The 14,162-nt window shown below is 46.6% G+C and overlaps 1 protein-coding gene across 1 annotated transcript in view; it reads right to left on the bottom strand.

The window, feature by feature from the left end:
- Nucleotides 1-220: 220 nt before the first annotated feature.
- Akain1 (A-kinase anchor inhibitor 1) overlaps nucleotides 221-14,162 on the bottom strand; it is a 38,261-nt gene continuing 24,319 nt past the window's right edge. Inside the window, exon 2 of the mRNA XM_051153752.1 lies at nucleotides 221-830. Coding sequence (XP_051009709.1) covers nucleotides 637-830 — 194 coding nt within the window. The 3' untranslated portion in view covers nucleotides 221-636. The remainder of the gene's footprint in view (nucleotides 831-14,162) is intronic.

Here is a 14,162-nt window from a genome sequence, read left to right as displayed (position 1 = left end):
AGAAGTTAAACACCAGCTGTGAACAACTCAGGGAAAAGACATAAAAAGGATTGCGTCCTCAGAAGGTGTAAATACCTCTGTTTCTTGAAGTAATAAAAACCTAAGATCTAGTATAGGGCTGGGCCTTAGAATCCACTCTGCTCAGCTTGACCTTGAACCTGTACTCTAGCCATCACAGCCTGTGAGTCTGTGTTTGAACAGGATAAAATTCCATTCCTTCATCTCCCTAGTGCATCTTTTAAAATATTTATGAAGAACCCAAAAGTGCACTCATTAGCTCCAAAGGGGAATGAATACTGCTGGTTGAATTCACAGGGAAAAAATGTATAAATAAACAAGATGTAGAATTCTTTTTTTTTTTTAAGAACTTGGAAAATAGGTTTGTTACAAAATGACTTTCGCAATGTGAGTGCCACGTCTGGCTCGGCTGCTTCCAGAGGTACCACGAAGATGTGAAGGGTCCCTAAGAATGCAGGTCCGCAAACTGCGGCTTGTCGCGAAGGCTGGCGTGAATTCATCCTACTGGAAGCATCCGTGACGCTTTTGGTTTGCTTATTGGCAACATTTTGGTGACGCGTCCTACGCTAACAGGAAAGGCAGAAACCAAGCATGTGACAAGAGCCAGCCCAGCACCCATTACTTCTCGTGTTTCTTGGGCGGCTCGCGCGCTCCCAGCTGGCCGCGGGCCCTGCCATCGCCAGGCCTGCCTTCCCTCCCCCGCAGGCTCTCTTGGGAGACTTGCCGCACAGCTCGCAGGATGGCATTCTGCACGATCTTCCTGCTGGCGGTCTGCAGCCTCACTTCCTCCAGCTCATTCCCAGGCTTTTCACCTAGCCAAGAGCATGAAAAGGGAAGAGAGAAGAGAATTAATTCCCGGAACTGTGACTCTGGAGAGTCGGGGAGCAAGGTCGAAAGTCCTGCTGCGAGAGACTAGTCCAAGCCGCTATTGTCTCTGCCATGCAGTGTATCCTAATTAACGCTCTCACCATCCCAGAATCCCTGCTGCTAGAGGTGGTCAGAAGACAGCCCTAAACCCAGCTGCTAGAGGTGGTCAGAAGACAGCCCTAATGCTGGGCGGTAATCCCAGCACTCAGGAGGGAGAGGCAGGCAGATCGCTGTGAGTTCGAGGCCAGCCTGGTCTACAAAGTGAGTCCAGTCCAGCCAAGGCTGCACAGAGAAACCCTGTCTCGAAAAACAAAACACACACACACACACACACAAAGTAGAAGAAGACAGCCCTAGCCATCCAAGTCCTCTGGAAAGTCTGTTAGGAAGGGACATACCCACATCCCAAGTGTCCAGCCCTACGTATGCAAGAGCAACAGTAAACGGACTCAGCAGTGGAGACTAATGGCATCTCCACTATAATATATATATTCTATACATATAAATGTAACAATAATAATCAAAGGAAAAGAGGTCATAAAGTCAAGAGCAAGGGAAATTATGTAAATAAAGAAGAAAGCCTAGTGGTGGTGGCACACGCCTGTAATCCCAGCACTTGAGAGGCAGAGGCAGGCAGATCTCTGAGTTCAAGACCAGCCTCGTCTACAAAGTGAGTTCCAGGACAGCCAAGGCTACACAGAGAAACCCTGTCTCAAGAAAAGAGACAGAGGGGGGAGGGAGAGAGAGAGGGAGACAGAGACACACAGAGACAGAGAAGGAGGAGGAGAGAGGAGAAGAGAGGAGAGGAGAGGAGAGGAGAGGAGAGAGAGGAAAGACACTGGGGGACTGCTACTAGGAAAACCTTTATTAGTAGAGTTACTAGTATTTTTCTTGTATTTTTTGAGATTTTAATATAATTACATCAGTTTCCCCTGCCTGTTCCTTCCTGCAAACCTCCCATATACCCCTCCTTTCTCTCTTTCAAATCTATGGCCTTTTCATTCATTAATTGTTGTTACTTACATATATTCCTAAACACAAAAATACAGCCTGCTCAGTCTGTATTATGTTACTTATCTGCATGTTTCCAGTCTGATAATAATGTCAGGAGCTTCATGCAGAGAACCTCACCCACACGGCTGCCCGAATATGAGCGGACCAAGGACCACAGCAGACACGCTGAGGCGGACGAGTGAACACCCAGGTGAGGCAGCGCTGCACAAGGAACTGCGGCAGCCGAGGGATGCTCAGAGTGGGAGGGGACGTCTTTCCTGGGAAGAGCATATCAGTCGGCTACCCAGTATCAATGGCCAGCCCTGAAACCGTGTCGTGAGACACATGCGCACTTTGGTGCTTTGTCCAAATCCCCCCATGCCGTACAGCCAGGAAGCTTGTGCAAGACACTTGACCTTCTGAAGCTCACTTGCACATCTGTAAAATGGCTGGCAACACCCAGAAAAGACATCTGTGGAACAGAGTGACAGCGTATCTATTCAGAACTCTGTATGGATCATGGCACAATGAAAGCATCTGGCGAAATGTCCTTCGTGGTGTATGAGTGACGGTGTAGGCTAAGTTGTGGTAATAGAAAAACTAAAATGTAAGACTGCTCCATGGTTGAGGAAGTGTCTTTTTTTGTGTTTTTTGTTTTGTTTGTTTGTTTGTTTTAGTTTTTCAAGACAGAGTTTCTCTGTGTAGCCTTCACTGCCCTGGACTAACTTTGTGGACCAGGCTGGCCTCAAACTCACAGTGATCTGCCTGCCTCTGCCTCCCCAGTGCTGGGATTAAAGGCGTGCGTCACCATGCCCACACTGACGAAGTGTCTTGATTAGGGTTTTATTGCTGTGAAGAGACACCATGACCACAGCAACTCTTATAAAGGGAAACATTTAATTGGGGATGGCTCGAAGTTTAGTCCACTGTCATCACGGCGGGAAGCGTGGCAGCACGCAGGCAGACATGGTGCTGGAGAAGGAGCGGAGAGCTCTACATCTGAATCCTCGGGCAGAAGGAGACTGACACACACTGGCCATATGTGAACTTCTGAGACCTCAAAGTCCGCCACCCCCCCCAGTGACGCACTTCCTCCAGCAAGGCCACATCTACTCCAAGGAGGCCACAGCCCCTAATGGTGCCACTCCCTATGACCAAATATGTAAACACATGAGTCTCTGGGACCATTCCTATTCAAACTGCCACAAGGGATATTTATGTTTCCCCACGTGTCACTATGGATAGACCCCCTTGTGTCTGTGGTTTGGGCCTCCTGCTTATTTGAGGACTTTTCTTCCTCCTGTGTCATTACCCTAATGTTCTTACAATGTGACTTTCACCTGCCTGAGAGAGAGAGAGAGAGAGAGAGAGAGAGAGAGAGAGAGAGAGAGAGAGAGAGAGAGAGAGAGCCCAGTCTAAGATGAGCTGTGACCCAATATTTAAGCTAAATTATATTTCTTCATTCAACCATTACAAACATAAACAGAATAAAAAGCCAAAGTCAGTGTGTGCCAAACTTTGCCTAGAGGACCCTTGGGTGGCCAGTAGGTTGGTCTAGCCAACGCTTACTGTGAATTAACCCTTTATTGTCCTCATTAGCACTTTGTCCTGAGTTATGACTATCTACTTGCAGATCACATGACGAACAAAGTCCTTTGCAGGGAAGGCACAAAGGAAGAGGACAAGTGTCCAGGAACACTTAACAGAAAGCTAGAGATCAAGAAACACACATGGGGAACTTGGGCACAGAGCTGTGACTACACGGACATGAGTATCCTATGTCACTTCTCAGCTGAGCCTCACAGTTCTAATCATTGCATTACCCGGGCTTTCCTCTGCCAAGACGGAGTCAGCTCTTCCTCTGCTGGTGCGAGCTGACATCCTCTTCCGTTCTGCTGTACTCTCCCCAGTTTCCCAGCACTCACTCACTCTTGTCCCTGCCTTATCTGTGACTTGTCTTGTTGCATGATTGACAGGCTTCTCACAGGTACCCCCCAGCTAAGATACCAGCCGACCTTTGTCCTATCTTCAGCTGAAATCCTTTGGAGAGAGTCTGTTACACACAACACACCACCACCGTGTGCCCACTGATGCTAGCCATGCCTTGGGTCAACTGTCACTGAACATCTGTTGCTCATTCTGGTCCATTCTTCCTTGCTAGGGAGGTCAAGCCTAGAGGGAAGAAGACGGCCCCTTTAAAGAAGCAATCGCTGGGACCTTGCAATGTGGGCGGAACACATGTTCTGTTCCCAACCAAATGCTGATGGCTGAGCCAAGTGTTCGTTTGCAGAAACATAGTGTTGGAGAAATTCCTGGAGGAGACCCAGTTTTTCCCGTGAGTCTAGTGTGACAATGTATAATACTACAGCCCAACAGAAGGCAGAGGCAGCCACGGAAACGCTTGGAGCCCCTCCATCTACTTACAGGTATTTAACTTGCTGCAATGTAGTGAATCACCTACACATTTTAAGTGGCCGACTGCCTGGTTTTTAATGACGCAAATGTCCTCTAGCCTAACTAGCATTTTCAGTACCGTTTCCTATGCCACAGAAGATGACAAATCGGTTTAATTAACTTTAAAGTCTAAACGCCCCATGCAAAGTCAAGAACATGATACAGCTAAGTTTGTGTGTGGTGTTTTCCTATGGAGGATTGTTAGTCCCTCACCCCCTGCCCAGGCACCCAGAATGCCTTGCTTTCCAGCAATCATCCAGCTTTGTCTATGACATCCAGACTTCCGGAAGCTGACAGAAGCTCTGCCGCTCCCTCCTATCCTTGTCAGAGCTTCCTTTTCTGTGTCCATCTCACCCACCCTGGTGGAAGATCTCTAAAGAATTTAGTTGTCCTGTGGCTAATGGTTGGTGGCTAGACTGGATGACCATGCCAGGCAGGCCAGCTATGGACTGGCACCAAGGCCTAGGACGCTGCAGACCAGGAAGTGGCACTTGACTTTTCACCCATTGTATGTGGTCAGATGTTCCAGACTCTGAGATGTGAAACGCTGTTTGCCATCCCAGAATATACCTTACTAAAGGTGAACTTGAGACATCCTGAGCTCCTTGTAACTCTGCTGTCTGATGTATTCTCTCTCTCTCTCTCTCTCTCTCTCTCTCTCTCTCTCTCTCTCTCACACACACACACACACACACACACACACACACATGCACACACACACACACACACACACACACACACACACACACTTGAAAGCTATATATTTAATGAACTAGCTGGTCTGGGTCATCAGCCCTTGCAGCCTCCTGACCCCAGCTCTTGACTCTTTCCTTTCAATACCCCTTTATTTCTTTTTCTACCCCAGTCCCCCAAACCCAGGGCCTTGTCCACAGCCTTTTCATAGTCGGTCCTGCTCAGCTAATAGTTAATATTAATCCTTTATATATAGCTGTTAAAATTTTGATTCTGACAACTGTAGGAGATTACAAATGTGCATCAGTTCTTAACTCCAGAAACCACTTGCCTTTTACCTGTGGAGCCTGTTACATCAGCTGTGTTGGTGTTGCGAGGGTCACTGTTGCCATCATGTTTAGAGACAGAGTCCAGGTGCTAGCTTTATGTGCTTCCCACATGGAGAGTGGCACAGGCCGTGTCGTCAACAGCACCTCTAGCTCGTCCTTCTCTGATGGGACACCAGGACAGCAGAGCGATCACCACCTCTCCCCGACAGGCTCTCCAATACACATTGCCAGTGGCAACCAGCCAGGCATTTCTTATCTTCCTTTCTGATCATTTGACATTGTAACGGCAGTGTTGCCATTCATCAATGACCAGCATATGAGACACGGAGAAAGAGAACTAATTCTGGTCCCTTTAATAATGTAATGATGTTCTTTTGTTGGCTCTGTGCGTACAGGAATTTTCCATGAAGGACCAGCTGTTATGTCTCACTCATCTGTGCCACCTGCTAATAAAGGCATGCTGGCTGCCCCACTTTGGAACCGAAAATGTTAAAGCTCTGAACCCTGATTTTCCAGCTTGATGCTAGCCTAACTAATCCATGCTTTCTCCATAGACACACCATAACCAAACAAGAAGAAGCATTTTATAATATCCAAAAGTAGTCTTGATAATATAGTGTTATTAGCAAGTGGAGGATGTTTCTGGTCATATTTAAGCGGCACCGTGCAGTTAAAGTGCCCACTCGTAGCATATCTGGCGTGGGGCAGCAGGAAGACTCTGCCTTCAGTGTCCCACAATATTATTGCACAATGTGACTACTCCCATGAACTGTATGGGCTTTGCTATTAAAATTTCCTACAGAACAAAATGAGAAGAATAAAAAAAAGACCCAAATTAATGTGTTCTTTGACTGTTTCATCCACGTATTTAATACATTGTGGTTACACTCACCCACCACCTTCTTTGTCCTCTAATCCAATCGAGGTCCCCTCCCCCCATCAAGCCTCCGCTTTTCTTTTGTGTCTTTTTTGTTGTTGTTGTTTTGTTTAGTTTTGTTTGTCTTTTTAACTTTATTACCAGCTGGGCTTAAGCAGAGACCTCTGGGTAGGAGTGTGTGGAGCTGTCCACTGGAGCATACAGTGGATACAGCACTGAAGACGACAAGTTAGTGTCTGTCTCTCTGCAGCCCTGGGATGCCATTCATTGCCCTGTGTGTGGCAGGGTCACATGAGCCCCTCACCCATCTGTGACCAAAAATTTAGATGCTCAGTCTGATAACCACAAATACAGTTACAGAACAGCTCTGTGCCTGGCAGCACTGAGTGGAGCCAAAGCCTGCAGGTTGAGGCATTTCTGTTGGTGTGTGCATCCATCCACGAAATAATTACATAGCACGTTCTGTGGAGCGCACACTAGCTTGGGAATTAGAGGTCAAAATATTGAATAGAACGGTCATAGCCCTGCCCTGTTTGCTCATATGATCTGATGGGGGAGCTGGGCTATAACTGAGTGATTGGCAGGTTTATAATGTTGAGATGGAACACACACTATGACAGAGAAACAACCACAAAGGTGACTGATCTAGTCAGGGATGAGCAACAGATTCCCAGACAAGACACTTTTGTGTTGACAGGGAAAGTAAGGCAGAGAGAACAAGAAGAAAAGAACAGGTCAGAGAAGGTGGTAAGAGTGAAAAGTCCCAAGGCTCAGCAAGACACTAGGAAGCCTGAATGGCTGGGTATCTGTGAGGGAGGGGAGGAGAGCGGGGTCACACTTAGGGAAGGGGGTGCAGCTCAGATTCTCCGTGTTGTGGAAGTGCTCAAGAGCACTTTGAGTGGCTTTTGTGGCAAAGCAGCATAGATTGTCAAATCTATGCCATAGGGCTGAAGAAACCAGGAAGAGCTGAGTCATCACTCTAGAAATCTGGAGGATCTGGAGAGGCCTGGAGAGACAGATGGAACTTGGCCGTGCCAAGGGGAAAACAAATGGAGTCTTTTCTGGCCCCAGAAGACAGGGCAAACATGGAGCTCACTAATAGAGCCATGGAAGGCTTTTAGCTTCAGAGATGCTAAATTATTTCAGCACATAATTTAATCTCTACTGTGTTACTGGGTTGCAATGCCTTAGGGAAGCCATACAAAACAGTGCCAATAAAACATGAAAAAGAAATGAACCGCAATTTAATCTAGGAATCGGATTTTATTATTTCAGGCACAAATGACTGAGGTAATTGGAGAGAGAGAGAGAGAGAGAGAGAACTCACAATGAATGAAAGGCCCTTAGTTAGCAGCTACAAATATTAGTTTTAAAGCAACAGTTACTAGAGTGAAAATAGAGTTTACAAACATCTAGAAAGCAAGGTCCATGTTCAGGAACAACCTTGCAAATATGTGGACATCTGACTCATGAGAAACACACCAATCACTGAGTCTGAGACACACAAAGTTTAACTAATTCACATTCCACCTAGTTATTTCCAGGAAGATTTTATATCTATATTAAATATAAATTTGGAGCACTGAGGATGTTTTGGACAGTAAAACTGCTCCTGTAGAAATAATTGGCACCTGTCATAGTCCCTTTACCCAAGCCCGTAGGGGCCTATGACCGGAGGAAAGAACCTTAATATGTGTACAGACTAAGATGTGTGGTGTTCCAGCATAGGCTTACTGATTCGTAAGCCACTGTGTTGAGTGGAAGTTGTGCATATTCAGGGACGTTGGGCACATGGGAAATCTGTGTGCTTTAATTTTGTTGTGAACCTAAAATTGCTCTAAAAAACATGTTTATTTTTGTTATTTCAAAATGTGTGTATAATGGTGGAGGGTGTGTGCAAGCGCTCATGTGTGTGAACACTAGTGTGGGTTGAGGTCAGAGGACAGCCTTGGGTGCCTATCCCTCCCTTCCACCTTGTTTAAGGAAGTATCTTGCTGTCCCTCCCTCCTTCCCTTCTAGGGATTCTCTCATGTCTGCCCCATCTCCCAGAAGTATTACACAACTTGGCTTTTAGTGGGTTCTGGGTTTCAGAACGCCAGTCTTCGAGCGGATGAAACAAGTACTTAACTTGCTTTATTGAACCACCTTCCCTGCTCCAATACCAATTAATCCTTACAAAGAAAAAAAAGGGCAGGTGAGAAAAAAGTAGAGAGGAAAATGGTGTGGTCCCAGGAAACGCAGGGTGAGGGCTGCTGTTGGAATGGAGGAGAAGAAACACATTTTGCACTCGGAGAATGAACAGGACAAACGCTCATGAAAATGTTATGTTGGGGATGTTTAAATATTGTGTTTTCTGAGCACGTGGAGAACAAGAAACTCAGTCCAAAGTGGGTTATGAGTTCAGAGAGCCCCAAGGCGGTTCGGCCAGGTACAGGGCTTCTAAATGGAGTTAGCAGAGATCTGGGTTTCCACCTTTCACAGGACCACTTTGCAGTGAAGGGGAAGTTTAGGAATGTGAGGCACCGGGATGGAAAATCAAGAATCCGTCCAGCAGCAGGGCTTACAGTGCTTTGTGCAGGATAAAACTTCCCGTCCCTTCTCTGCATCTGCCTGGATGGGCGACGGTTGAAGGCGGAGGGCTCCAGGGACCGCAATTTCACACCAAGCAGCCGGGCGCGGCTCCCGGGGAGACAGAAAAGTGAGGCACCGAGTGGCCTCGTTCCCTGGCAACAAGACGGAAGTCGGAATAAAAACCCGGGAGGACCGCCCTGGCCTCCGCTCACGCAGCCTCTGCTGCCCCTTGCCGGCCGCTCCCAGCGTTGCCGCAGCCACGAAGACCCAGAGGTCTCCGGGATGAAGGATGTGATTTTATTTTACTAAACCCGCTTGAATTGCTCCAGGGACCGTGTGTGCTAGTCCATGTATTTATAAACAGGACTCACAGGTCCTATTTGGAGTTAGCAGGCAATCCAGAGGCTTCCTGACCTAATCTTTTTAATCTTAAATATTTAACAAAATATTTTTATCTCCTAGGCAAAATTAGCCAGACGCTGGCCCTTCTCACCCACGGGATCGTGGGAGGGATCGATGTAAGTATAAATAGAATGAATGGTTTTAAACGAACCCTTGAAAATCACCCTCTCCTGCTGCCCTCCCTGGAAAGCACCGTGTCACTCCCAGGATTCGAAGTCCTGGAAGCAGAGAGCCATCAGCAAGTACAGTTCCCTGTCAGTTAAAGCAAATCAGCTCTCGCGAGCCTCTCGTGGTCTCCGGAGGAAGAGTGTAGAGAAAGGTGTAGGCGAAATATTTCCGCTTTTCTTTGAACAAGTAGGTTCCAAACATTTGGAAATAATCCTTTCGTGATGTCAAAATATCCCGTTTATTCTCCTTACACAGTGATGGTAAGACGATATGAATTCGGTCACGCTAACGTGAATTTGGATAGAGACAACTCAGATGCATTTGGAAAATTTTTAAGGAGAAGCTGTACTCCACCTATGGAAGCTCATGACACAAACGCGGTGTGGTGGTTTGAAGAGAAACGCGGCCTCTCTCGGGCTCATTATATATATTAGAATACACACTTATTATATATTAGAATGCACGCCTGGCAGAACTGCTTAGAGGTGTGGCCTTGTTGGAAAAGGTATGTCACATGAGTAGGCGGGCTTCGAGGTTTCAGAGGCCCACGCCATTTCTAGTTAGCTCGGGCTCATGGTTGCGAATCAGAATGTAAGCTCTGAGCTATACTGCTCCAGCGCCATGCCTGTCCGCCTACCTATGGCCACGCCCCTGCCCGGCTCCCTATGGCCACGCCCCCTGCCCATCTACGTTGGCCACGCCCCCTATCCACCTGCCTATGGCCACGCCCCTGTCCACCTAACTATACCCACGCCCCCTGTCCACCTACCTATGGCCGTGCTCCCTGCCATGATAGTCATGGACTCTAACCCTCTGGAACCCTGGGCCTGCAAATTAAATGTTTTCTTTTAACATTTTGCCCACGTGTCCCTTCACAACAGAAAGGTAACTAAACACATGGCTCCTCTCCCCTAGACAACATCTGGCTTGCCTTGTGCCCTACCTGGTCAGCTTTGAAACAACCGTAAAAAGCTGACAAACGTGACTTAATTCCTGATGATGAATCTGCAAAACCATAATGAGACTGGGGAGAGCTGATATGGTTGCACGCGCTTCCACCAACCAGGTGTCATTTCCGGCCCCCCCTAAATAATTGTGGTGCATTAATTAAATGACTGATTCGGCAAGGTTCGTACAAAGTGGACACCTGTAGGCATGATGGGATGGCTAGAATTTCTCTGGGTTTCTAAGTTTTTAATTAAATTGTATTTATTTGTCTGCATTGGGGTATGCCACACATGTGTCCTAAGACGTGTGGATACTATCGCACAGCTGGTGGGAGGCATCTCTCTCCTTCTGCCATGTCGGTCTCGGGATCAAACTCGGGTCATCTTGCAGCTTTATCCCCGGAACCATCTTGCAGGCCCGATTTCTTAACATTTTTTAGTGTACTGTGAACCAAGTTTAACATATGAAAGAACTAATGGGCATAAAATCAATTCTATTTTCGATGTCTTTCTCTTGTGTTGTTGCTCAGGATATAACTGTCAGTGGTGTTGATAAGAGCGTTATAAGTGGACGTCACGTCCTGGTTCCCAATCTTAAAAGAAATGCTTTAGGTTTTTCCCGATTCTATAAAATGACGGCTACGGTTTGTCATAGGAAGCCTTCTTTAGTCAGGCTGTGGTCCTTTTAGTTATATTTGTTTGGCGTTTTTATTGTTAAAGGATGTTGAATTTTATAGAATGCTTTTACTGGCTCTTTGAGATGATGGTGTGGTCTCCTTGTCCTGCTGCTGTGATGTGTTATTGTATTTGTCAAAACACCCTTGCAGCTCTGGACTGGAACCACGTGATCATCCTGCTGAATGACACTTATGATGTGTTACTGAATTTGACTTGCTAGATTTTTTTTTTAAAGATTTATTTATACAGTGTTCTGTGCGCATGTACACCTGCAGGCTAGACGAGGGCACCAGATCTCATTATAGATGGTTATGAGCCACCATGTGGCTGCTGAGAATTGAACGCAGGACCTCTGGAAGAGCAGACAGTGCTCTTAACCTCTGAGCCATCTCTCCAGCCCCTTGCTAGGGTTTTATGACGAAATTTTGCATCTCTGCATACAGGGGCTTCTTGTTGTACCCTTGTCTGATTTTGGTGAGAAGATGTTTGCCTCGCAGTGTGAATCTGGAAAGCGTCCTTCCCTTTCAGTGCCACGGAAGAGCATGCAAGACCTGATGCTGGTTCTTCCTGGAAGCTTCCTTAAATTCTATGAAGCTTCTGTGGGAAGCGAGGCAGGGTGTGTTCTTTGGAGTCACCATCTTGAGGTCCACACTACAGGTTTGAGTCCTGACTAGACTGGAGACCTATAGTCGTAGCCTTGCCTGAGGCTGCAAGCTTGGGGTAAGGAAGGACTGCAGAGTCTGTAATAAGGAGCTCAGAAGCCCTCTGCTCCCCAACAGAAAGTGGCAACACACTGAGGTAGCCTCCCACTCACTTCCCCACAGTCCTTTGTTGCAACTTAAGCGGCCATCTTGTCTTTGAACTCCATTAGCCCAGCCACAGAGGCCTTCTGAAAATGAATCAAGCCAATCAGACCCTGCTGGAGCCCCGCCGAATTTAAAAGGCAAGCTCAACATCCAGACGGGGTGTCTGTGGCTTTCAGGGTTCGCCTAACCACCTTGCTCCTGGGAACTCAGCTGATGTAGACCTCTCTGTGGTTTTCAAAGTAGCACAGAGGAGATCTAGTTTGTAATGTGTGCCTGGCATGTGACCACCTCCCACGAGGCCTTGATCAAGCCAGTTTCTTCCTCTATGAAAAGAGTGCAATAAAGGCACACGCTCCTGTGGTTGGAATTAACAGTGAATATGGGCTCCTTCTCTGTCCTCCAGAGTGCCTGGTCCCAAGGAGCGCACCCCTGCCCTATTCTAAGATGTTCACTTCTGTCCCCAATATTTTTTTTGTTCCCAGAGGACACTCTGTAAGCGTTGCTCAGCAGACGACAGCCCCAGTAGCTTTCTGTTTCTGGCCTAATGTCTCGCCGTGTCTTAGCTCCCATTAATTTTCCATTCCTGGCCTCCGCTGCCCTTTTGTTGCTTTGCCACAGTGTGCGAAAGGACAAGAGGAAATGACCTGAGTGATGTGCTCTGAACGCCAGCTCCAGCCTGCTGCAGGAAAACTGCAGAACACAGGCCAGAGTGAGATTCTTAGAAAATCTTCTTTGATTTCCAGCCTTCTGCCACAGGGCCGACGCCTAGCTTGGAGATGTTTACACTAAGTTTCCATCTTCTCTGTAGCAGCTTCTGAATTGTCTCCAAAATTCATGCAAGACACCATTAACTTAAGCCTCATTTCTGAGGCTGTGTAGCTTTGACTGGGCTGACATCAAGGTTCTCATCCACTTACGTAACAAAGTGAAAACATTTGATCTGTCTTTGAAATGAAGGGATAAGAAGACATATCGCCATCACTTTATCTACAATCTGAACAAAGAAATAAAAAAAATCCCACTCTGTGCATGAATTTTGACTGGGTGGAACTCTATTAAATGTGGCTTTTCTTGTACCCTTTCTTCCCTCCAGCCATGAGGGTCTTGGCTCTTTTTACTGGGTTAATCAGAAGAAGAGAACAGTTGGCTAGAAACAGGGAACCGAAGAAGAAGATCAGATGTGTCTTTTCCCCTCGGTGGTGTTTCAGACGGGAAATGAAGCTGATTTTATATAAAGTTAGAGCTGTGGACCACATGTTTCTCCCTGTGCTTCTATGAGTTTTGAGTTTCCAGAAATGAAAGCACCAAGTTAAATGCTTTGAGCTTTTTGTCTCAAAACTAGGTACTGGGGTGGGAGGGAGGGAAGAGAAGTAACATCTCTAAGCGTGCCGATTAGTTATCCCAAAATGAAATTGTTCCCTGCATCTAATTGTCATGGGAAATAGTGCAGTGAGTATTTCTAGCAAACACACTGGAAAACAGAAATGAATTACATGAGACACAATAGCCAGTAAAAATGTAAGCCCTTACAACGCCAGCATGGTAAGAACTGTAGTTTCTGCTCTGTCAGGAGAAAGTAATCCACAGTTTTCACAATTCTTGATTTTTTTTCATAGAACACGATGTTCCAGTCACAAAATCTTTGCCCATCATCTGTCACTTGGCTGCTGTCTTTAGTCACCTTGAATGTAAGAACTAGCCGGTATGACAATCTTCCAGAGTGATCCTCTCGTCCCACCAGATAAGAAATCACGTGGATTTTCTCACAATCACGTCTTTGCTTCTCTTTAATATTGTTCCAAAGATCAGCACTGTTGCTGATGTCTACAGTCTTTGTTGGCTTGTACTGCCTCGTTCACAGAGCACATCCATCTGCAGCTGGTACAGTTTTGGGGGCACAGGGCTATGCGCGCTGTTATTTTGTTCAGATTTATTTGCTTTTATTATATGTGTAGAATGTTTGTGCTTCCCTGTGTATGTGCAACACGCAACATGCGAGGCCAGAAGAGGGTGCCAGGTCTCCTGGAACTGGAGTTACAGACGGCTGTGAGCTGCGCTGAGCTGGGAACTGAACAAGGTTCTCTGCCAGAACCACCGAGTCCTCCCTCGGCCCTGTACCCTGTTATTTACTGTCAGCTTTTCACTCCATGATTCATGTGATTCATGGAGCTAGCAAGTGGATGATTCGGGCCCCTACATTCCCAGTTTGCCTTTTGCACCTAAGCAGCTAATTTCTAAATGTGCACTGTACTTTGAGAAGCAGAAAACTAAAAATTAACCTTCGCCACAGTTTAAACCATTCATTTCAGAATGCTGATGACTTCAACTACACCTCTCTACGCCTCAAATCAGGGTATCA

Source organism: Acomys russatus, chromosome 12, assembly GCF_903995435.1.
Source record: "Acomys russatus chromosome 12, mAcoRus1.1, whole genome shotgun sequence".
NCBI classification, from domain to species: Eukaryota; Metazoa; Chordata; class Mammalia; order Rodentia; family Muridae; genus Acomys; species Acomys russatus.
Note: the sequence above shows the minus strand (reverse complement) of the source record. Positions and strands in the feature narration are given on the sequence as shown.